The following is a 22608-nucleotide window of genomic DNA, read 5'->3' on the forward strand; positions in this document are numbered from 1 at the left end:
CATCTCATTCAATCCTCCCAACGTACAAGGTGAGCAGAACCTCATCTCCATTCACATCTGAGAAAACAAGCTCCAAGAGGCAACAACCAGGTTCTATAATAGCAGGGCCAGGATGTGGAGTCTGATTGGTGTAACGAGTCCAAGCTCCCCTTACCCCGCCCCACTCTTTTTTTTTGAGAGTCTCGCTCTGTCGCCCAGGCTGGAGTGCAGTGACGCGATCTCAGCTTACTGCAAGCTCCGCCTCCCAGGTTCATGCCGGTCTCCTGCCTCAGCCTCCCAAGTAGCTAGGACTACAGATGCCCGCCACCATGCCTGGCTAATTTGTTTGTATTTTTAGTAGAGGCAGAGTTTCACTGTTAGCCAGGATGGTCTCGATCTCCTGATCTCGTGATCTGCCCGCCTCGGCCTCCCAAAGTGCTGGAATTATAGGTGGGAACCACCGCGCCCAGCATTTTTTTTTTTTTTTTGAGACGGAGTCTCGCTCTGTTGCCCAGGCTGGAGTACAGTGGTGTAATCTCGGTTCAACACCACCTCCGCCTCCCAGGTTCAAGTGATTCTCCTGCTTCAGCCTCCCGAGTAGTTGAGACTACAGGCCTGCATCACCATGCCTGGCTAATTTTTGTATTTTTAGTAGAGACAGGGTTTCACTATGTTGGCCAGGCTGGTCTCGCTTTTTTTTTTTTTTTTTTGAGGTGGAGTCTCACTGTGTTGCCCAGGCTGGAGTGCAGTGGCACAATCTAAGCTCACTGCAACCTCCGCCTCCCGGGTTCAAGTGATTCTCCTGCCTCAGCCTCCCGAGTAGCTGGGACTATAGGCGCCCACCACCACATCTGGCTAATTTTTGTATTTTTGTAGAGACAGGGATACACCATGTTGGCCAGGATGGTCTCGAATTCCTGACTTCAAGTGATCCACCCACCTCGGCCTCCCAAAGTGCTGGGATTACAGGCGTGAGCCTCTGCACCTGGCCCACCCTGCCCTACTCTTAATTGTTCTGAGTCAGTTTCCTCATCTACAAAGTCAAAGTGGTGAATGAGACCAGTGATTTTTAAACATTTTTTAGCCACAGACCTTTTGTTCAAAGGAAACCTTAAATGGAGATGTAACACGCCAGCTGCTTAAAGACACAAGGCTCTGCAAGAGTGAGTGTGGGAGTGGGAGGGGGCTACAGTCTCACCAGCTGGGCCCCCTCGCTGCTTCTGCCCAGCTCTCCCTGCTGCAGCACTGGCACTGCAGGGAACCTTCCCAACCACTGTGGGCTGAGCCTGGGCCTGTCAAGCCCTGACTGGACATCCTCAACAGAGAATGTTTATGGAGTCAGCACGAAGCCATGAGGAGGGGCAGCCCAGGGGCCAGCCGCCCTCACAGGTCCTCCAGGGAGGGGCCCTCAGAGCTTTTCAGCAGGGACAGCAGGTTCAGAGCTGAGACACCGGGCACGTGGCCAGCACAGATCTGCAGCACGCGCACCAGGCGCTGCGCCATGGTGGCCCGAAAGCCTTCCACCTGCGGGGAGAGCAGAGAACAGCAGTGAGATAGAATGCAGCGTCTGGCCCTGCTCCCTTACCCACAGCAGCTGCAGGGGCTGCCAGAGCAGGGCTGGGGGCGGAGACTCGGGGGTAGCTCAGGTCACCACTGCCCACCACAGCCACGCCCTCATTCATGCCACACCTCAGAGTAGCTTCCAACTGCCTCAGCTTGCCCAATCCTTCAAACAACCTCCGGAGACATCCAGAGCCTGACCTCCTGCTCAAGAGGAAATGAAGGCTTAACAAGGCTGGCTAGGTCGAACAAACTATCTAGGGTCACCCAGCTAGTGACTCCAGAGCTGAGCTCTGAATCAGGGCTACTTCCAACCAATGCCCGGGCAGCTTGGGCCCCAGATGCTCAAGACCAGGGAGCAGAAGATACTCACAGGGATAGGAAGGTGGGAGGGACAGTGGGTGGCCTTCACCACAGATAAGAAGGTGCCATCAAAAAGGAATGGGCCCAGGGGAGCTGTGGGGCCAGAGAGGGACAAGACTGCTCTAGGCCCGGGCACAGATGCTCTAGACACGTCTGCTGGAAGAACACGATGCTGCCCAGTGTCTGGCTCAAAAAAAAAAAAGAAAGAGCCTCCAGACCTGTCTCTCTATTTCTGCCCTAGTTTCCCTTCAGTCCACTCTCCTCCCAGCAGCCAGAGGGGTCCATTTAAAACCCAAGTCAGGCCACATCCCTCCCTGGCCCCGAGCCCTCCAGCAGCTCCCCACCAGGATCCACTGATCCAGCCCCACCATTCCTGATTTCTCCACCCCAACCCACCCTTTGCTATTGTGCTGCAGCCACCCAGGCCTGCCTGCCAGACCTTGAGCACACCAGGCAAGTCCCACACTCGGCCCATGCAGTTGCTGTTCCTCCTACCACGAGGTATCTCCATGGCCTGCCTGCCTACTTCCTTCAGGTCTTTATTTATTTAAAAGTCCTGTTTGCAGGGGCGTTCCCTGGTTACCCTGCCTAACTCTTGCCTGTTTACCACCACCTGACACGCCACGCCTCCACTTTCCAGCACGTCATTTACCCCATTTGTTTCCTTGACTAGAACAAAGCTGGGGCTTTTTTTGTTTTGTTTTGAGACAGAGTCTCACTTTGTCACCCAGGCTGGAGTGCAGTGGCACCATCTTGGCTCACTGCAATCTCTGCCTCCCAGGTTCAAGCGATTCTTGTGCCTCAGCCCCCTGAGTAGCTGCGATTACAGGTGCGTGCCAACATGCCCAGCTAATTTTTGTATTTTTAGTAAAGACTGGGTTTCACCATGTTGGCCAGGCTGGTCTCAAACTCCTGACCTCAGGTGATCCTCCCACCTCGGCCTCCCTAGGATTACAGGTGTGAGCTACCGTGCCCAGCAGGAAGCTAGGGTTTTTGACTCTTTTGTTCTGTGCTGTGTCCCTGGAGCCTAGAACAGTGGTTGGCACCACAGAAACTCAGGAAGTATTTTTTTAATAAGTCCTCTAAGTTTGGTGGCCTTTGTTCCTGAAATCTATCTCTAGGCTGCTGAGGCTTGGGTTCCACAACCTGCCTCCTGCAGCAGCCTCGACCCAGCCTCCTGCCTCTGGCCAGCCTTCCTCCAATCCACGTCACTCCAGAGACGTGACCCAAATGCCCAAGTCTGACCACAATCATGACTTTGCTCATGACATCCAGGAAGAAATGACCTAATTCTACCACCAGGCTCCCAGAGCTCAGCAAATCCTTCTGCTGTTGCGTATGTTACATGTCTGCTTATTTCATGAGATTCTGAGAGGGCAGGGCCAATATCTGACTCATTTGTGTTCCCAGGGCCCAGCATAGAGCCCTACCAGCAGACCTAGGCAATTATTTCACTGGGCCAATCACACACCTTCCTGTGTTTCCTCATCAATGGAACGGGGCCGGTAACTCCTGCCACGCAAAGGCCTCAAGATATATGGTGGGGCTCAAACTCAATTATGCAGAAGAGTGTTCTGAAGAGGACAACACCAGCATGAAGGAGGAGGCCAGTTCAAACCCTGGGTGCTCCATCTGAGGGATGCAGGCCTATGTCCTGAGCAGGCATTTTTGCAGCTCCTGCTAAGGCTGGAACCAGGCTGGGACCTCCTGCTTCCTGCCCAGGCCAAGAGAGAACCCAGGACCTGGCCTGGCCCGCCACCTCATGGCCACAGACAGAATTACACCACTTGTCACAAGGTGAGTAGGCACCACTGTCCCCCAGCAGCACCTGAACTATGGAGCAAAGATCGTGACTCCCCTTTAGAGATGCTTTGTGGCAGACAAAGTGACCTATTCAAAGTCACACGGTCAGCAGGCTAGGACAGCAGAACAGCTGGCTCTACCCCTCACTCACGAGCTGTCTGACCCTGAGCAAGTTGCCTGTTCTCTCTGGGAGGAAAGCCTGGTGGGGCAGGCACTTCAGGTGTGCCCAGGCCTCAGGGTCCCATCTGTGAGATCAGAGTGCTGATCTGGTCAGGGGCTCAAAAACTAGTAATCAAATAGGAAAACAAATGCGTGATAGAGTCAAGTGTGTATCATGATTGATGCATCGAGCAAGGGGCAGGCCTAATGGCTGCTGCCACATGAGGCAGTGATGAGACCTGCCCAATCCTTATGTGATATGAAAACATCTCCATTTCTACTGGCGACAGCCACAGACTGCTATCCTCTGAATTCTGCCCTTAGACCAGAGGAGTGCCCCGACACCAGGACAAGGGACTCCGGTCTAGACAGTGGTGATGGATTGGTGGTGACAGATCATGTGCTGATTCGGTTCTCCCTGCATTTCATCACTTTGCTTTCGGTAACAGGCATAAGACCCAGAACAGAGCAGAAACACAACTCTTCAAAATGTATCTCAAAACCAATAAACAGGTTTCCAAAGGAATGGAGCAGGCCTGGCACATGGGTGTGGCAGTGCGGGCCCTGGGACCTCTCAGTAGACCCATCGGGGGGAGCACATCAACTCCTGCTGAGGCCTCTTTAGCAAAAAGTCATCAGGATTTATCCTGCATAAAAAGCGGCTAAAGGCCAGGCTCGGTGGCTCACGCCTGTAATCCCAGCACTTTGGGAGGCTAAAGTGGGAGGATCGCTTGAGGCCAGGAGTTCAAAACCAGTGTGGGGAACACAGCAAGACCTCATCACTATATTAAAAAGTAAATAAACAGTGGCCGGGCGCAGTGGCTCATGCCTGTAATCCCAGCACTTTGGGAGGCCGAGGCGGGCGGATCACGAGGTCAGGAGATTCAGACCATCCTGGCTAACACGGTGAAACCCCGTCTCTACTAAAAAATACAAAAAATTAGCTGGGTGTGGTGGCGGGTGCCGGTAGTCCCAGCTACTTGGGAGGCTGAGGCAGCAGAATGGCATGAACTCGGGAGGCAGAGCTTGCAGTGAGCTGAGATCGTGCCACTGCATTCCAGCCTGGGCAACAGAGCAAGACTCCATCTCAAAAAAAAAAAAAAAAAAAGTAAATAAATAAATAAATACCTAGCTAGGTGCGGTGGTGCATGCTTGTAGTCCCAGTTACTCAGTAGGCTGAGGTGGGAGGTTCACTTGAGCCCAGGAGCTCAAGTCTGCAGTGAGCCATGAGTACACCACTGCAATCCAGCCTGGGCAACAGGGCAAGACCTTATCTAAAACAATAACGACAACAACAACAAAAAGGCTACTTTCCTACCCCTCGTGGTTAGTTTCACCTTGTGAGAAACACCAACAGAATCCAGTTGGGGCAGAATTCCCTACATATGCATCCAACCATCTACCCACCTACCCAACACACATCCCTACTGCCTGCTGGGTACCCTGGCTTGGGGTGGGACGAGACAAGATCTGAAATCAGAGAGTTAAGGGCAAATCAGGCATTCTGACTTCCAGAGGACACAAGGATGCACCAGTTAAAGAGACGGACATACGCTTGGCCTCACAATCACTTACACCCCAGCAGGAGAGTGGACTCACAAATACATACACATAAGACTTAGTTATAACTGAGTATGCAGAAACTCAGCAAAAGCAAAAGCAGGGCAGCACGTGCTAGAGCCTGGCATATAAGATGCACTCCAGATGAAAGCACATCATCCTCGCTTCACACCTGTGTACCCCAAGGCTCAGGGTGACCTGCCCAGGTCATAGCCAGTGAGTAGGAACGCCACTCAAACCAGGATCCTGTGTCTCCCTCCCCTTCAGGAGCTGCCTCGCTCGGACACTGAGTCCTTCGATAAGCATTTTCAATGTGCCCACTGTGTGCTGACCACCCTTTCCCCACACCCGAGTGTAGTGTTGGTCTCTGTGATCAGCACGCTCACCTCCAGGTCACAGTAGAGCAGGGGGCTTTGATAGGTGTGGGCCAGCTTCACCACGGTGTGCCGGTGAATGCTGCAGTGGCTCTCCCGCCCAGCTGGAAAGAAGCCATGAGTGTTATAGCTGCAATCTCTATCTTCCTGGCTGGAATTCAGGAAGTGCTGGGCAGAGTCACTCACTTCCCCACTCTGGGGTTCAGTTTCTTTCTAGTCGCGAGGGTGACAGTCCTATTCTACTTTCTTTTCTAGGTAGTCAAGAATATCAAATTAGACAATGAAGATAATAATAGCTCCTACCCCACTGAGTCACTCTAGAGTCAGTGAGTTGACATCTAGAAATTACTTGGCCTGCATTTGCTCACCAATGCTTCTTGAGAATTATCTGTGCCAGGCACTCTGCTCAAGGAGCTAACAGTTCAGCTGGGACGGCAGACAGGTCAGACACCTCATGCATGCCGGAGTGACACTGGGGCTGAGTTTTGAGGTATTTGTAGGGGTTAGCAAGACAAAGAAGAGGAAACGTATTTGACAGAAGCCTAGAGTAAACAAAAAGAGGACGGCTGGGTGCGGTGGCTCAGGCCTGTAATCCCAGCACTATCCGAGGCAGGCGGATACCTGAGGTCAGGAGTTCAAGACCAGCCTGGCCAACATGGTGAAACCCCATCTCTACTAAAATACAAAAATTAGCTGGGCATGATGGCGGGTGCCTGTAATCCCAGCTACTCGGGAGGCTGAGATGGGAGAATTGCTTGAACCTGGGAGACGGTGGTTGCGGTGAGCTGAGATCACACCATAGCACTCCAGCCTGGGTGGCTGAGTGAGACTCTGTCTCAAAAAAAAAAAAAAAGGGACGGGCCCTGTAACAGGACTTACCTAGGTGTAAACCTTGGCTCTACCACTTTTCATCTAGGGGCCTGGGGCAACTTAACCTCATGACTGTAAAACAGAGGTAATAATACCTACCTCCAACAGGAATATGAAAACAAAGCAATTACCGTGTCTGCCTCACAGTGAGAGCTCAAAAGATGTCAGCCATTATTATTTTCACTGTTAATATTACAAAGTCTCAGGAACAGCAGGACTTTTTCAGAGAACGATAAGCTGACCCAGAGAAGGAGAGTCACCGGAGATGAGACTAGCCCAGAAGGCAGAGGCCAAACTGCAAAGTGCTTTGTGTCTTTAGAGTTTGGATTTTACTGAAAGCCACAGGCAACCACTAGGCAACTCCAAGCAATGGCAGAGTTATCTGCTCAGATTCACTCTTAGAAAGGCTGACAACAGGTCAGATTCCGAAGTATGTGTATATGTGTTCTTTCGGTTTTTCAATTTAACTTTTATTTCAAGTTCAGGGGTACATGTGCAGATTTGCTATGTAGGTAAAACTTGTGTCATGGGGTTTGTTGTACAGATCATTGTCACCTAGGTATTAAGCCTAGTACCCATTAGCTATTTTTCCTGATCTTCTCCTTCTTCCTGCCCTCCACCCTCCGATAGGCCCCAGTGTGTGTAAAATACATGCTCTTTCCATCACCCAGGGTGCCTCAGCAAGAAGCCTACGGCCGCCCCAGCTTTCCCTTGGCTGGGAGTGGGCAGTAACAGGCGAGGAACGTACTTACCACCTGTGGCGAGGAAACACACCTTCCCCAAGAAGAAGCTGGCATCCACATGGCGCAGGGACTCCTCTGTGTTCTGGAGGCTGGGGTGGCCAGGCCAGGGTGAGAAAACAAACCAGAGAACAAAACTTTACAACGGAGAAAGCAGAAGTCCTTGCTTCTCTGATCCTAGAGACCAGAGAATGACAAGAGGGTGACTTTCTCTGGAGAAATATTTGTCCTTTAATTTTTTTTTTTTTTTTTTTGAGATGGAGTTTCACTTTGTTGCCCAGGCTGGAATGCAGTAGCGCGATCTTGGCTCACTGCAACCTCTGCCTCGTGGGTTCAAGTGATTCTCCTGCCTCAGCCTCCCGAGTAGCTGGGACTACAGGTACATGCCACCACACCCGGCTAATGTTTTGCATTTTAGTAGAGACAGGGTTTCACCATGTTGCCCAGGCTGGTCTCGGGCAATCTGCCCACCTTGGCCTCCCAAAGTGCTGGGATTACAGGTGTGAGCCACTGTGCCCGGCCGTTGCGTATTTTAAACATTGTGCACTGACCACTGGCTCTTCTCTCCTCACCTTACAGATTGACCTCAGCCAGCCTCTCCCATCCTCACCACTTCCCATCACAAGTTAGGTCACCGTCTCAGCACAGTCCTGAGCCAGGCCTGCCTGAGCCCTGACTGCCCCTTCCTCTGGCTCTCACCTGTATTTGCTGTGCAGATTAACCACAAACACGATCAGGTCAATTCGGGGCCGATTCACACTGGAGGGCAAAGGGAGGGACTTTGCCAAGTGGCTGAAAAACAGGAAATTGCAGGACTCAAGATATCCGTACCCCCCTCACAGCGACCGTTTAAATGCTGCCCTTCATGTGGAAAGAGGCCGTCAAGGGCTCCCCACCTCATCCTAGCCACCCGAGGCTCTTGTGGCCACGACTCCTTGGGCCAGCACAGAGGCAGGACAGGTCCGGTCCTATTCAGATTACTCCTGTCTGATTCCCTCTGCCAGAAATGGGCTCTGTTTAGTCACCACCTCGGCAAGGGGAGGTTGGGATATAAGACGGCATGGGACTAGCCAGCTACGCTGCAGGCTGGGAGAAGGACCAGCCTCAGAGGAGGGGGCGCTGGGCTTCGGAGTTTAGCAGCTAGGACCGAATCCCTCTGGAGTGAGAGACACGTGGGCCCAGACCACAGCCGCGGCTACTTACACCTTCAGCTCGGAGGCGCAGTCCTCTTTGAGCATCGAGTCCGCCAGCTGCTGCAGAAGAGCATCCTCCGTGCCCACCAGCTGCGCAGGGAGAGAGAGCGGACAGTCGAGCCCTAGGCACAGCACCCCCTGGGGAGGGCCTGGCCCTTCGACCCACTCCCGGGGGGATCGGGACACCGCCAGCAGGCGGCTCGGAGGACATTTCCCGAGAAGTGGACCCCGCGAAGCGGCACGGGCTGAGGGCCTGAAGTTTGGACCCGCTGGGCACCGCACTCTCTACTACCCGACCCTCGCTCCCACCGCCGGCCTCTCCAGGAGGCCAGACCCCCAGACGCGGGAAAAACAATTCCAGGCGCGGGAACTCGCCAATCAGAAGCTGGGAAAGGGTCCGCCGAGCACCTATTGGTGGGTGCGTCCCTCAACCTCAGAGAACGGCTACTCCAATTGGTTCAGAGCATGGCTCTCCGCCTATTCCCCGCCCCCGCCACGGTAGCGCGCGCTGGCTTGGCGCCTCAGAGAGCTCAGTTGACCTAGTGGCTGAAGCACCGCCCACGAGGAAAAACCGGCGGGGGAAGCGGGGCCGCCTGCACCTACCAAGATGGTGGCCGTGTTCAGGCCGGGCAGCTTGTCCAGGGGTCTCAACACCGACATCACAGCAGCAAGACCAACCGCTGCTCCTGCGGTGCGCGCCGATCTTTCAAACCGCCCTGAGTCCAGCCCCTAGAGCGCGGCCCGGGGGCACGTGCCTCCTTATAGGCGGGGCTTCGCGGGGCTGGACGTGGCCTCTTAAAGGAACCGAACCTTTATCTCCTTTTCTGAGGGGCGTTCCAGCGCCACCCGTGGAACACGTGGTGGACAGGCCTTTGGTTCCACGCTCCACAGTAAGCAGGTTTTTAGTGATTCCTTTGTTCACTTTCGTTTACTCATGCTCATACACAGTACCTTTTTTTTTTTTTTTGAGACAGAGTCTCGCTTTGTGGCCCAGGCTGGAGTGCAATGCGCGCAATCTCGGCTCACTGCAACCTCTGCCTCCCGAGTTTAAGCGATTCTCCTGCCTCAGCCTCCCGAGGAGCTGGGACTACGGGCGCGCGTCACCACGCCCGACTAATTTTTTTATTTTTAATAGAGACGGGGTTTCTCCAAGTTGCCCAGGCTGGTCTCAAACTCCTGGCCTCAAGTGATCCCGCCTCGGCCTCCCAAAGTGAGTGCTGAGATTACAGACGTGAGCCACCGTGCCTGGCCCTTTCTTTTTTGGAGTGTCACTTTGTTGCCCAGGCTGGACTATAGTGACACGATCATAGCTCACTACAGCTTCAAACTCCTGGGCTCAAGTAATCTTCCTGGCTTAGCCCTCCTGAGTAGCTGGAACTACAGGCAAGTGCCACCATGGGGATCTGGCCATGTTGCCCAGGTGGGTCGTAAACTCCTGGCCTCAAGCAGTCCTCCTGCTTCAGCCTCCTGAGTAGCTGGGACTACCGCTGCACACCAGCAGGCCCTGCCAATTGACTGCTTTTACAGTGAGTGGTAAGCATGCTGTTCTTTGTCCAATGGGAGACTTTACCTCATCTTTCAAGGTTCCTTGCTGCAAACACAGCCTGGGTACAGAGCTGTCAGGGTGTTGCTTTCTTGGCATACCCAGCAAGAACATGCAGGGACGCTCAGGGCCCATAGCAAACTGGTTCTCCCAACAGTTATATAATAACTTGTTCACTGTCTCTACATCTAAAATGTAAGAAACAAGAGGTTAGAGACTTTGTCACTTGGTATGTCCAGCACTCTAAAAGTGCCTGGTACATCGTAGTTAATAAATATTTGTTGAGTGAATGGATGGATTACATTCATCCATTCATTCTCAGCAGTCATTCATTCATCATTTCCTATGCCCAGACCCAATGCCCTACGCTAGGAAGTCAGTTGAATCAGACATTATTGATTAACTTAGTTTGATGGGGGTGGGATAGACAATGATGACGGTGTGCTCATTGTTGTAATAACTGGGAGAGCAGAGACACTGTCTAGCCTAATCCTTCTTACTGCAGACTAAACTAACTGTGTCTTGCTCAGAAAGATCAGGACGTAAATGGCCCCATAGAGCCACTGCCCTCAGCACGGATACGGCTTTGATTCCTCATGGCATGGGGTGTGGAGAGGACTTCCTGAAAGTCAAGCAGTAGTAGGCACTATGACAAGAAAATAAAGTAAGCCGAATGCCGTGGCTCATGCCTATAACCCAGCACTTTGGGAGACCGAGGCGGGTGAATCACTTGAGGCCGGGAGTTTGAGGCCAGCCTAGGCAATATAGTGAGACCGCATCTCTACAAAAAAATTTTTAAATTAGCTGAGCAGGGTGGGCATGGTGGTTCACGCCTGTAATCCCAGCATTTTGGGAGGCCGAGGCGGGCGGATCACCTGACATCAGGAGTTTGAGACCAGCCTGACCAGCATGGAGAAACCCTGACTGTACTACTAAAAATACAAAATTAGCTGGGCGTGGTGGTGCATGCCTGTAATCCCAGCTACTTGGGAGGCTGTGGTAGGAGAATCGCTTGAACTTGGGAGGCAGACGTTGCAGTGAGCTGAGATTATGCCAATGTACTCTGGCCTGGGCAACAAGAGCGAAACTCCATCACAAAAACAAAAAACAAACAAACAAATTAGCCGGGAATGGTGGCAGTGGTGGGCGCCTGTAATACCACCTACTTGGGAGGCTGAGGCAGGAGAATCGCTTGAACCTGGGAGGCGGAGGTTGCAGTGAGCTGAGATCGCACCACTGCACTCCAGCCTGGGCAACATGTGAGACTCCATCTCAAAAAAAAAAAAAGAAAGATAAACTAAAGCTGACTGGGAGAAGAGATGGATGGGAGGAGGCTACTTTAAAGCAGGGAGGCCTCCCTAAGGTGACATTTGAGCAGATGCTTGAATTCAGTGAGACAGGGGCCCCTTAAGTATGATGAAGAAGAGGCCTCAGGCAGAAGGCAGTGTAAGTGGAAAGCCCCTGAGTGGGAAGCACTCCTGGCACTTCTGAGGCGTAGCAAGGAGGCCGGTGGCTGTGGCAGATGGAGTAAGAAGAACAGGGGAGGAGGTGAGGCCACGGAGGTGATTGAGCTCCCGGAGACTGACGCCCTTAGAGAGTGGTGGGCTGGGAAAAGACTTTGGACTCTGGTGGGGACTTTACAGGAGCGGCCGGGCTGAGACCCATTGGGTCAGCATGTGCTGAGTGCCTGCCCTGGGGACCCTGGTCCCAGAGGGGCCAAACTGCTTCAGGGAGTTACCACTTGTAACAAGAGACAAGGCACTGCAGTTGGGGAGGCCATCGGGGAGCAGCCAGGAGCAGCAGGAACCCAGGGGAAGCTGCTCTGTGTCCCTGGGGAGCCTGCACTCCACTTCACCGGGGCGGCGATCATTGGCTGAGACGTGGGCAGTGGGATAGAAAGTAGTTGTGTTTAAGATCCATACATGATGAAGGGTAGGGATGGGGAGGAGGCCAGATAGAGGCCTGGAGGTTCTTACATCCTGAACACGCAAGCTGGCAAGGTCATCAGAGTCCTCTGGGCCAGCATTTTTCAAATCGGCTTCTGTGGAGCCCTGGGGAGATGACTTGGGGTCCTGTGAGAGACAGGGGGGATTCTGAGTGGGTGGGGTCCAGAAGCCCCACCCCCACCCAACCATTGAACCGAAGCAACCTCCGCTTTATCTCTGTTATGTATTGAGCTTCCCATAAGCTTTTGTATGAATAAGGAATCACTGGCTAAAACAATGCCGACAGGCCATGGATCACATACTTTACAGATTTATTGAGGCATAAGGGACACATACAATCAACTACACTTATTTCAAGGGTACAATTTGATAAGTTTGACATATGTATATACTTAAGAAGCCACCATCACCATTAAGAGCCTGAACATACCCTTCACCCCAAAAAGTTTACTCCTGCCCCTTTGTGATTCTTCCCCCAACTCCTCTGCTCTCCCACCCCAAAATGTTAAAAAGCACTTTGGCCAGGTGGTGGCTCACGCCTGTAATCCCAGTACTTTGGGAGGCTGAGGCAGGAGGATAGCTTGAGGCCAGAAGTTCAAGACTGGCTTGGGCAATATGGCAAAATCTTGTCTCTACAAAAAGTACAAAAATCAGCTGGGCATAGTGGCATGCATTTGTAGTCCCAGCTACTCGGGAGGCTGAGGTGGGAGGATCACCTGAGCCCAGGAGGCAGAGGTTGCAGTGAGCCATGATCACACCACTGTGCTCCAGCCTGAGTGAAAGAGCAAGACCTTGTCTTAAAAAACAAAGCAAAAGGCCAGGCGCAGTGGCTCACGCCTGTAATCCCAGCACTTTGGGAGGCCGAGGTGGGCAGATCATGAGGTCAGTAGATCGAGACCATCCTGGCCAATATGGTAAACCCGCCTCTACTAAAATACAAAAAATTAGCCGGGCATGGTGGTGCCTACCTGTAGTCCCAGCTCCTCGGAAGGCTGAGGCAGGGGAATCGCTTGAACCCGGGAGGTAGAGGTTGCAGTGAGCCGAGATTGCGCCACTGCACTCCAGCCTGGCGAACACAGCGAGACTCCGTCTCAAAAAAAAACAAACCCTCTGTGAACTCACAGTCACCCCCAAGTCCCACATATGCTGGAAAGGACCCGTCATACCTGAAGAGCCCCTATATGGCCCAGAGGTGTCTGTGGTGGGGGACCTAGGTCCTGAAGCTACCTCACCCAGAGGCTTTCCCCCTGCCCATCCCCAGGTTTCTGGGAACGGATTCCCTAGGGAGGTGGTTCCTGGAAGCCTCTTCCCAGCCATGCCCCATGGGCCCTAGGGGGCTGCTCTCTCCCTCCTGAGACACTAGCCCTCAACACGTGGCAGATACCTTGTCTATGGCATAGGGGGAGGCGGAGGATCCATGCTTGGGAAGGTGGACCCCACCCCCAACGTCAGCTCTTGGCTTTCAATTCCAGTTCAGTCACTGAGAAGCTGAGGGCTCCGGGAGAAGGAGAAGGCCAGTAGCTTCACCTCTCTGCCTCATCCCAAAATGGGGTCTCAACACCAATCCAGCTGGGAGGACTGCAGGAAGTGATGTTGGGGCCAGCTGGAAGATGGGAGTGCTCAATGCCTGTGCTGGCTATACACCAGCCAGGGGTGCTGTGGGGTAGATGAGGCAGAATGGGGAGGGGGAGCCATTTGCAAGGGTCCTGAAAGCCAGGCTAGGGCTCTGACCCTGGCATTGCTACTTTCTTGCTGTGTGACCATGAATAAGAATTAATTGAGTTAATATAATCAAAGCGTTGAAAACAGTGTCTGGTGCATAGGAAATGTTACATTGAGCCAATGTGTCTGAACTCTCATACTCAGTCTTGGTTTTTCCTTGTATAACATATGACCCCCTTGAGCTCTACTGGTCACTGATTTTCTGTCCCCACCCGCTTGCCAGTTACCCCAGTATCTCCCTGCTCCCCAAATGGCAGACCATCAAACCCTTAGAGTTATCAGCCACGGTCCTCTCCTCTCTAGGCCCACCAGGCTTGGGGTGCTGCAGCCTGCTGGGTGACTCGCTCTCCCCGCATTCCCCCAATCCTGCCGCTGTCATCTGCTGTACCACGTGCACAGTACCAGGGATCCAGAAGAGAAGGCTGGTTGCCAGGGCAACAGAAGATAAAGCCCTTGCTCTGCCAGGCTGCTGATTGGCTGAGACAGGTCCCACCTCCTGCCATCCTGAGAGTGGGGGCTAGGGGGAAGGGTCTCTGATGGGCAGGGAGAGGTACCAGGGTGCTGAGCCAGTCCAGGACTGCCCCCTCCTGGCCCACTCAGAGCCCCCGGGTGTGAGAAGCTGGTCTCCCATGGGTAGCATTGGCCCTGCCCTATCTCTGCCTCCAGCACCCAGGGCGGCCGCAGATGGCAGTGTCTCTGGGGACAGCAGCTGCGAATGAGTCCACGGGCCGACGCTGAGCTGCTCAGGCTGAGGCGGTGTGCTCAGCACAGAGCCCCCGGAACTGGCATCTGCAGGGTGTGAGGTGGGTCTTTGGGCACACGGAGGGCACCGAGTGGTGCCAATGGCTTGGGAGGTAGGGAGAGGGGCTCTGCAAACTCACACTGTCTCAGGCAGCACATTGGCTGAAATGAGGCTGGAAAATTCCATATAGATCATCTGGTAACCCCATCCCCACCCTGTCACTGTGCACAGGGGACCCTGAGGCCCAGAGAGGGTGAAGAAGGGGCCAAGGTAACACAGGAAGCCAGTGAGTGTGTTGCTTTTCCACCTAGGTCAGTTCCCTGAGAAATCAGGAAGAGACCACGGGGTCCTCAGTCAGCCTCAGAATGCCTGGGATTTTGTGCACAGGGCTGGGGAGGTTGGGGGACCTTGATCTCTAGTCCACACCCACCAGCATTGCAGCTGAAATGGCTTCTGTTCTGCCCCAGCCCTCCATTCGCATGTTTAAGCTGGAAGGAAACTGGGGGCCTGGCTGTGACTGGATAGGGGGCATGAGTCACCTTGGACACAGTTAAGTCACACAGGGAGCAGCCTCCCTGCCTGAGGTGCTCCTTCCCTACCTTCACCAACCCTGGCAGCACCAGACAATCCTGCACTCTCTCCAGCTCCCCAGAAAGGCAGCTGGTTAAAAGGTGGTGGGTCCTACACGCTCCCCTGCCCTGGCTGCACTAGTCACTTTGTATAATCAGTGCACACTTCATTTTATTCCTTCACAAATAGGGCACTTTAAGACAATGTCGGTACCTCAGAACAGCCAGTGAGGACCTTTGGGGTAGGAGAGGGGCTCCGGATGGATGCAGGACCAGGAAACAGCATCTTTCCCTCCCCTGGGGCCACAGCTCCCCTCACAGGCCCACCTGGGAGTAGAGAGACAAGAGGAGCTGGAGTTTGGAGATGGAGGTCAGAAGAGTGAGGGCTTCTCTCCGACCTACCTGGAGTTCTTTCCATCCATCCCCCTGCTTCCCTCCCCAGAAGCAAGGTAGGCATCTGCTCATTTCATCCTGCTCAGGTGCCTTTCCCTACCCTGGAGGACGCAAGCCTCAGGGCATCGCTGGGGTTTGGTGTCTAGCTCTGCCACTTTCCAACTGGGTAAGCCAAGGCAAGTTAGTGAGCCTGTCTGGGCCTCAGTTTCTTCATCTGTAAAATGTGGATAGTGACACTTGCCCCATAGGCCTGTTGTGAGGTTTGTGGAGGAAATCAAAACAGTGCTCTACCTGCCAGGCAGGCAGAGGTGGGCTCCTCACGTCACCCCTTTCTTATAACTAGGGAAGGTTGGGGGTGGGTTCAGTAGGCCCTGCATCATCCTATCCCTGGAGGAGATGATCTGTGATCTGTTATCAGTGATCTGTTTTTTTTTTTTTTTTTTTTTTTTTTTTGATATGGAGTCTCGCTTTGTTGCCCAGGCTGGAGTGCAGTGGCGCCATCTCGGCTCACTGCAAGCTGTGCCTCCGGGGTTCACGCCCTTCTCCTGCCTCAGCCTCCCAAGTAGCTGGGACTACAGGCGCCTGCCACCACGCCTGGCTAATTTTTTGTATTTTTAGTAGAGACGGGGTTTCACCGTGTTAGCCAGGATGGTCTTGATCTCCTGATCAAGTCTCAAAAAAAAAAAAAAAAAAAAGGGAATGGTAACAAGTACCCAGGTGATAGAGCTTTTGTGTCTGCTGAATGAGTTAATTTATGTAAAATATTCAGAACCAGTGCCTGGCACATAACAAGTGCTACATAGTAAGTTTGTTCTTATTCTCTGAGCCTCAGTTTCCTTATCTGTAAAATGGGGATAGGAATAGCACCCACGTCCTAAGGGTACTTTGAATTTTTTTTTTTTTTTTTTTGAGACGGAGTCTCGCTCTGTCACCCAGGCTGGAGTGCAATGGCACCATCTCGGCTCACTGCAACCTCCGCCTCCCAGGCTCAAGCGATTTTCCTGCCTCAGCCTGTTGAGTAGCTGGGATTACAGGTGCCTGCCACCACCCCTGGCTAATTTTTGTACTTTTAGAAGAGACGGGGTTTCTCCATGTTGGCCAGGCTGGTCTTGAACTCCTGGCCTCAAGTGATCCACTGCCTTGGCCTCCCAAAATGCTGGAATTACAGGCGTGACCCACCACAGCCAGACAGTGATCTGGCTTTTGAAGTATGAGTGGGAATTTGCCAAGTGAACAAGAATGCATATGCAAAATGAAAGCATATGCAAAGATGAGGACTGCATAATGTGTAGGCGCATGTAGGTGACGGACAGGCAGTTCCATGTGACCGCACATAGTGTGCGATGTGAGGAGGGGGAGGTTGGCAGGGAGCAGATGGGCACCTTTGGGCCATTCTAAAGAGTCTGGGTGGGCCAAGCACGGTGGCTCATGCCTGTAATCCCAGCACTTTGGGAGTCCGAGGTTAGGATCACTTGAGGTCAGGAGTTTGAGACCAGCCTGGCCAACATGGCAAAACCCTGTCTCTACTAAAAAATACAAAAACTACCTGGGCATGGTGGCAGATGCCTGTAATCCCAGCTACTCACAAGGGAGGCTGAGGCAGGAGAATCACTTGAAGGCGGAGTTTGTGGTGAGCCGAGATCATGCCATTGCACTCCAGCCTGGGCAACAGAATGAGACTCTGTCTCAAAAACAAAAACAATAAAAAAGAGTCTGGGTGTATATAAGGTTTGCGACGCACCTTACACCTGCTGCCTTCCACTTTCCTGCCTTCTCCGCCTCTCGTTCAGTGGAAATAACAATAGCTGATATTGACCAAGTGCTGATTCTGTGCCAGGCAGAATGGTGCAAAATGCTTTTTTATTTTATTTTATTTTTTTGAGACAGAGTTTCACTCTTGTTGCCCAGGCTGGAGTGCAATGGCACAGTCGTGGCTCACTGGAACCTCCACCTCCTGGGTTCAAGCAATTCTCCTGCCTCAGCCTGCCGAGTAGTTGGGATTACAAGCATGTGCCACTACACCTGGCTAATTTTGTACTTTTAGTAGAGACAGGGTTTCACCATGTTGGTCAGGCTGGTCTTGAACTCCTGACCTCAGGTGACTCGTCCTCCTTGGCCTCCCAAAGTGCTGGGATTATAGGCATGAGCCATCGGCCCGGTCGCAAAATGCTCTTTAGGCATTGTCTTGTTAAAAATGCAAAGTACCCAGGCTGGGTGCGGTGGCTCACGCCTGTAATCCCAGCACTTTGGGAGGCCGAGGCGGGCGGATCACGGGGTCAGGAGATCAAGACCATCCTGGCTAACACGGTGAAACCCTGTCTCTACTAAAAATACAAAAAATTAGCTGGGCGCAGTGGCGGTCACCTGCAGTCCCAGCTACTCAGGAGGCTGAGGCAGGAGAATGGCGTGAACCTGGGAGGCGGAGCTTGCAGTGAGCCGAGATGGTGCCACTGCATTCCAACCTGGGTGACAGAGCGAGACTCCGTCTCAAAAAAAAAAAAAAAAAAAATATTCAAAATACCCTTAGGACGTGGGTGCTATTTCTATCCCCATTTTACAGATAAGGAAACTGAGGCTCAGAGAATAAGAACAAACTTACTATGTAGCACTTGTTATGTGCCAGGCACTGGTTCTGAATATTTTACATAAATTAACTCATTCAGCAGACACAAAAGCTCTATCACCTGGGTATTTGTTACCATTCCCTTTTTTTTTTTGAGACTGGATCTTGCTCCAGGCTGGAGTGCAGTGGCGCAATCACAGCTCACTGCAGCCTCCATCTCCCAGACTTAGGTGATCTTTCCACCTCAGCCTCCCGGGTAACTGGGATTACAGGTATGTGCCACCATGCCCAGCTAATTTTTTGAGTTTTTAGTAGAGACGGGGTTTTGCCATGTTGCCCAGGCTGGTCTCGAAGTCCTGGGCTCAAGCAATCCACCCACCTTGGCCTCCCAAAATGCTGGGATTACAGGCATGAGCCACCACGTCCAGCCCCATTCCCATTTTATAGATGTAGAAACCAAAGGTCTGAATATCTTGCCCAAGTGTTTTGGTGCTAGGGGCCATGTCCTTACAACTATGAAACTGGACTTGTGTAGACTCCATTGATATCAACCAGGTCTCCTTCGATGGGTGTTTGTCCACTACACTTTCACCAGGCCACACTTGGCTAGGGCGTGCAGGTGGCTGGGAGACCTACTCATCTCAGGGGCAGGTGCTGGCAACTGGCAGCCATAGCAGCTGCAGTCAGGGCTGGGCCCTGGGGCTCAGAGGCACAGGGAGACCAGAGGAGGCATCGCCCAACCTGTCCTTTACTGATCGCCCTGCACAGGCCCCATCCAGGGATCAGTCACCCCACTGAATCCTCACTAGGACCACTGTAGAGGTGTTGCCCCTTTCCCCTTCCATAGGGGAGGAAGCTGAGGCCCTACGAGGTTAGGCAACTTGCCCGAGGGCACACATCCTGGCAAGAGACTGAACCAGAACTGCTCATGGCTAAGTCGCTCTGTTGCCCAGGCTGGAGCGCGGTGGCGCGATCTCGGCTCACTGCAACCTCCATCTCCCAGGTTCAAAGGATTCTCCTGTCTCAAGTAGCTAGGATTACAGGCGCGTACCATCACGCCCGGCTAATTTTTGTATTTTTAGTAGAGATGGGGTTTCACCATATTGGCCAGGCTGGTCTTGAACTCCTGACCTCAGGTGATCTGCCCACCTCGGCCTCCCAAAGTGCTGCGATTACAGGCGTGAGCCACTGTGGCCAGCCTAAGTCTCCTTAAAGGGTGAATAGGAGCTGGGTGTCCCCATGGCGTGGGGATAGCTCTGTGCTTGCCCACCAGGCCTGGGCGGCTGAGTCACCACGTGGTCTTTTTTTTTTTTTTCCCTGAGACGGAGTATCGCTCTGTCACCCAGGCTGGAGTGCAGTGGCACGATCTTGGCCCACTGCAAGCTCTGCTTCCCAGGTTCACGCCATTCTCCTGCCTCAGCCTCAGGAGTAGCTGGGACTACAGGCGTGCGCCACCATGCCCGGCAAATTTTTTTTTTTTTTTTTTTGTATTTTTAATGGAGACGGGGTTTCACCGTGTTAGCCAGGATGGTCTTGATCTCCTGACCTCGTGATTCGCCCACCTCGGCCTCCAAAGTGCTGGGATTACAGGCGTGAGCCACCGCGCCCGGCCTACCACGTGGTCTTGATCAGCCGCCTCCCCGCCCTTGCTCTCCTGGACCTCAGTGTCCCCATTTGTAAAGTGATGCTTGGGCCTCGGGCTCTGTGAAGCCTGAAGGTCCCCCTCTGGGTGGGCGGGACAGGGAGCACCTCTGCTGGCCCTCACCACCCTGTGTCTCCGCAGCCAAGGCCGCCGCGATGCCGCACTTCCTGGACTGGTTCGTGCCGGTCTACTTGGTCATCTCGGTCCTCATTCTGGTGGGCTTCGGCGCCTGCATCTACTATTTCGAGCCGGGCCTGCAGGAGGCGCACAAGTGGCGCATGCAGCGCCCCCTGGTGGACCGCGACCTCCGCAAGACGCTAATGGTGCGCGACAACCTGGCCTTCGGCGGCCCGGAGGTCTGAGCCGACTTGCAAAGGGGATAGGCGGGCGGCACCGGGCGCCCTCCCCCAGTCCGCCCCGCCCGCCCAGCCCGGAGACCCCCAAGGCAGAGGGAGGCCTGCCTCTTGGCCCTCCACGCTATCCCTCTGCAGCCTGGGCCCTCGCGACAGAGGCCCCAGGTGCGCTGGCAGTGGAGGTGGGGCACTTAGGTGCCTGGCTGGCCCAGGGCTTGCTCTCCGTGTCAAGCCGACTCACCCAGAGCCCATCCTCCCAAGCTCAGGGGCATCCTCCGCTGGGCCCCAGTGCCTTCGTGCTGCGCAGCACTCTGCCCTCCACTGGACTCAGGCATGTCGATGGCTGCCTGTCCTGAGGCTCCCGAGCCCTCATTTCTTCGTGAAGTCCCCAGCTCCCCTGCCTCCACTCAGTGGCATCGGCCCTGCAGCTTTAGGCGGGTCGAAGCCAACCCAAGGAAAGAACCTAAGAACCTCGTTTGGAGGGATGTCAGCTTGGGGCAGCCCAGCCGCACCCCGCGGGGCTCAGGCTTGGAACTGGTGAGGGTGTGGTGGGGATATGCAGAGGGGTAAGACCGTGGTAGAGGAGAGGGTTGGGGAGGAGAGAGAGAGAGAGAGTCTGGGGGCAGCGGGCAAGCATGGGGAGATGAGATGTGTATATGTGAGAGACAGCGTGGGGGCCCCAGGCAGGGCAGGAGGTGGTGGAAACGGGGTGAACTCCGTGGGCCGTGTGAGGACTGTCCATAGTGGGTCCCAACCCCCTCCCTCTGCTGGAGTTTCCTAGCCCTTCCCCCTCCCCAAGACTGAGGCAGCAGGCAGGAGCCCCTGCCCTCCCTCCGTGTCCTGTGCCACACTTCTGGGGCCAAACCCAGCCCCCTTGAGCCAGGCCCTGCCAGACTCCAAGCCCACCCTAGAACCCTCCTCCTGTGTGGAGACTCTGTTGCCCCACTTTGGACACAGATTGGCAACCTGCCTCACCCCGCCCCCCTTCGCTGGGGCTTCCATCTTAATTTATTCTCAATAATAAAGACTTCATGATGATCTCTGCAGGACCCTGTCTTTTCCTGAAAGGAGGATCATGTCTGTCAACTCACTGGGTCCTCATGAAAAATATGACAGCTCCATAGTCCCCATTTTAGGGATGGGAACACTAAATCTCAGGGAAGGTAGGCCAGGGCTTCCCAAGAGCTGCAGTACTGACGTTTTGGACTCGATCACTCTTGGTTGTAGGGGGTTGTCCTGCCCATTGTAGGATGTTTAGCAACCCTGGTTTCTACCCAGTAGATGCCAGTTGCAATTGCCCCGTCTCCTGTTAGGACAATCAAAAATGTTAACTGGGCTGGGCTCAGTGGCTCATGCCTGTAATCCCAGCACTTTGGGAGGCTGAGGTGGGCGGATCACCTGAGGTCAGGAGTTTGAGACCAGCCTGGCCAACATGGTGAAACCTTGTCTCTACTAAAAATACAAAAATTAGCCAGGTGTGGTGGCACATGCCTGTAATCCCAGCTACTGCGGAGGCCGAAGTGGGAGAATTGCTTGAATCTGGGAGGTGGAGGTTGCAGTGAGCCAAGATCCTACCATTGTACTCCAGCCTGGGCAAAAAGAGTGAAACTCTGTCTCAAACAAAACAAAACAAAACAAAACAAAACACCCCAAAAATGTTAACTGGAACTCCTGGGGTAGATTACCAGTTAGGATACAAATTCAGGCACAACCAAGATGCAAAACAACAGAGGCTTACACTGTCAACAAAAAGAGTCCAACTCTTTTCGGCTGGAGCACAGTGGCACAATCTCGGCCCACTGCAACCTCTGCCTCCCAGGTTCAAGCGATTCTCCTGCCTCAGCTTCCCGAGTAGCTGGGATTACAGGCGGCCGTCACCACGCCCAGCTAATTTTTGTATTTTTAGTAGAGACAGGGTTTCAATATATTGGCCAGGCTGGTCTCGAACTCCTGACCTCAAGTGATCCACCCACTTCAGCCTCCCAAAGTGCTGGGATTATAGATATGAGCCACTGCGCCCAGCCAAACTGCCTTAGTTTCTCAGAGAGTTAGGGGTGTGAGGCTGGGATTAGAAGCTCAGTGCAGCCCCTGTTCATCCAGAAAACTCTTTCCCAGCCATGGTCAGAGGCAGGACTGAAAAGGGCCCAGGCCAATCCAGTTAGGAGTGATCATTGCAAGGGACAGAAACTTGACTGTCCTAGCTTGGCCAAGACGGCCAGATACCATGAGGACACTGGGGTATTCTGTCCCTTTAGGACAGGAAAGTAGTGGGCTTAGGACAACTAGAGCCAGGCATGCAGACCCCCTTAGGATTCTTTTTCTTGTTAGTCACCACTCTCACACTCTCAGCATGGAAAACACAGCAGCCAGCTGCTGGCAATTTCTGTATCTCACAGCTCCAGCCCCGGAGCTACCAGTCCCTTGCTCTGCCCCCAGTGCAAATATCTCTGGGGTGGGATTCGTTGCCTCATTTTAGGTCAAGTGTCCATGTTAAGCCAGTCACCCAAGGCTGGGGCAGTGTCCTGTGGGTGGTT

The 22608-nt window shown here is 53.5% G+C and overlaps 2 protein-coding genes across 3 annotated transcripts; one reads left to right on the forward strand and one right to left on the reverse strand.

Moving 5' to 3' along the window:
- Positions 1 to 1042: 1042 nt before the first annotated feature.
- Positions 1043 to 9363, reverse strand: CENPM (centromere protein M). The gene is made up of 6 exons (XM_019020395.4): positions 9205 to 9363; positions 8612 to 8691; positions 8108 to 8200; positions 7421 to 7500; positions 5811 to 5902; positions 1043 to 1503 (listed from the first exon to the last, which is right to left on the reverse strand). Exons 1-6 carry the CDS (start codon positions 9259 to 9261, stop codon positions 1363 to 1365), a joined length of 543 nt encoding a protein of 180 aa, XP_018875940.1. The 5' UTR covers positions 9262 to 9363; the 3' UTR covers positions 1043 to 1362.
- A 4930-nt stretch (positions 9364 to 14293) lies between these two features.
- Positions 14294 to 21116, forward strand: SMIM45 (small integral membrane protein 45). 2 transcript variants are annotated; one of them, XM_031005314.3, is made up of 3 exons: positions 14295 to 14615; positions 15433 to 15572; positions 19863 to 21116. In XM_031005314.3, the coding sequence occupies exons 2-3, from the start codon at positions 15488 to 15490 to the stop codon at positions 20081 to 20083; spliced, it is 306 nt and encodes a 101-aa protein (XP_030861174.1). In that variant the 5' UTR covers positions 14295 to 14615; positions 15433 to 15487; the 3' UTR covers positions 20084 to 21116. The 2 variants fall into 2 exon arrangements, with proteins under 2 accessions (XP_063561064.1, XP_030861174.1); XM_063704994.1 differs by lacking the exon at positions 15433 to 15572 and having other exon boundaries at positions 14294 to 14615.
- Positions 21117 to 22608: the final 1492 nt, after the last annotated feature.

This window comes from Gorilla gorilla, chromosome 23 (genome assembly GCF_029281585.2).
Source record: "Gorilla gorilla gorilla isolate KB3781 chromosome 23, NHGRI_mGorGor1-v2.1_pri, whole genome shotgun sequence".
NCBI lineage: Eukaryota > Metazoa > Chordata > Mammalia > Primates > Hominidae > Gorilla > Gorilla gorilla.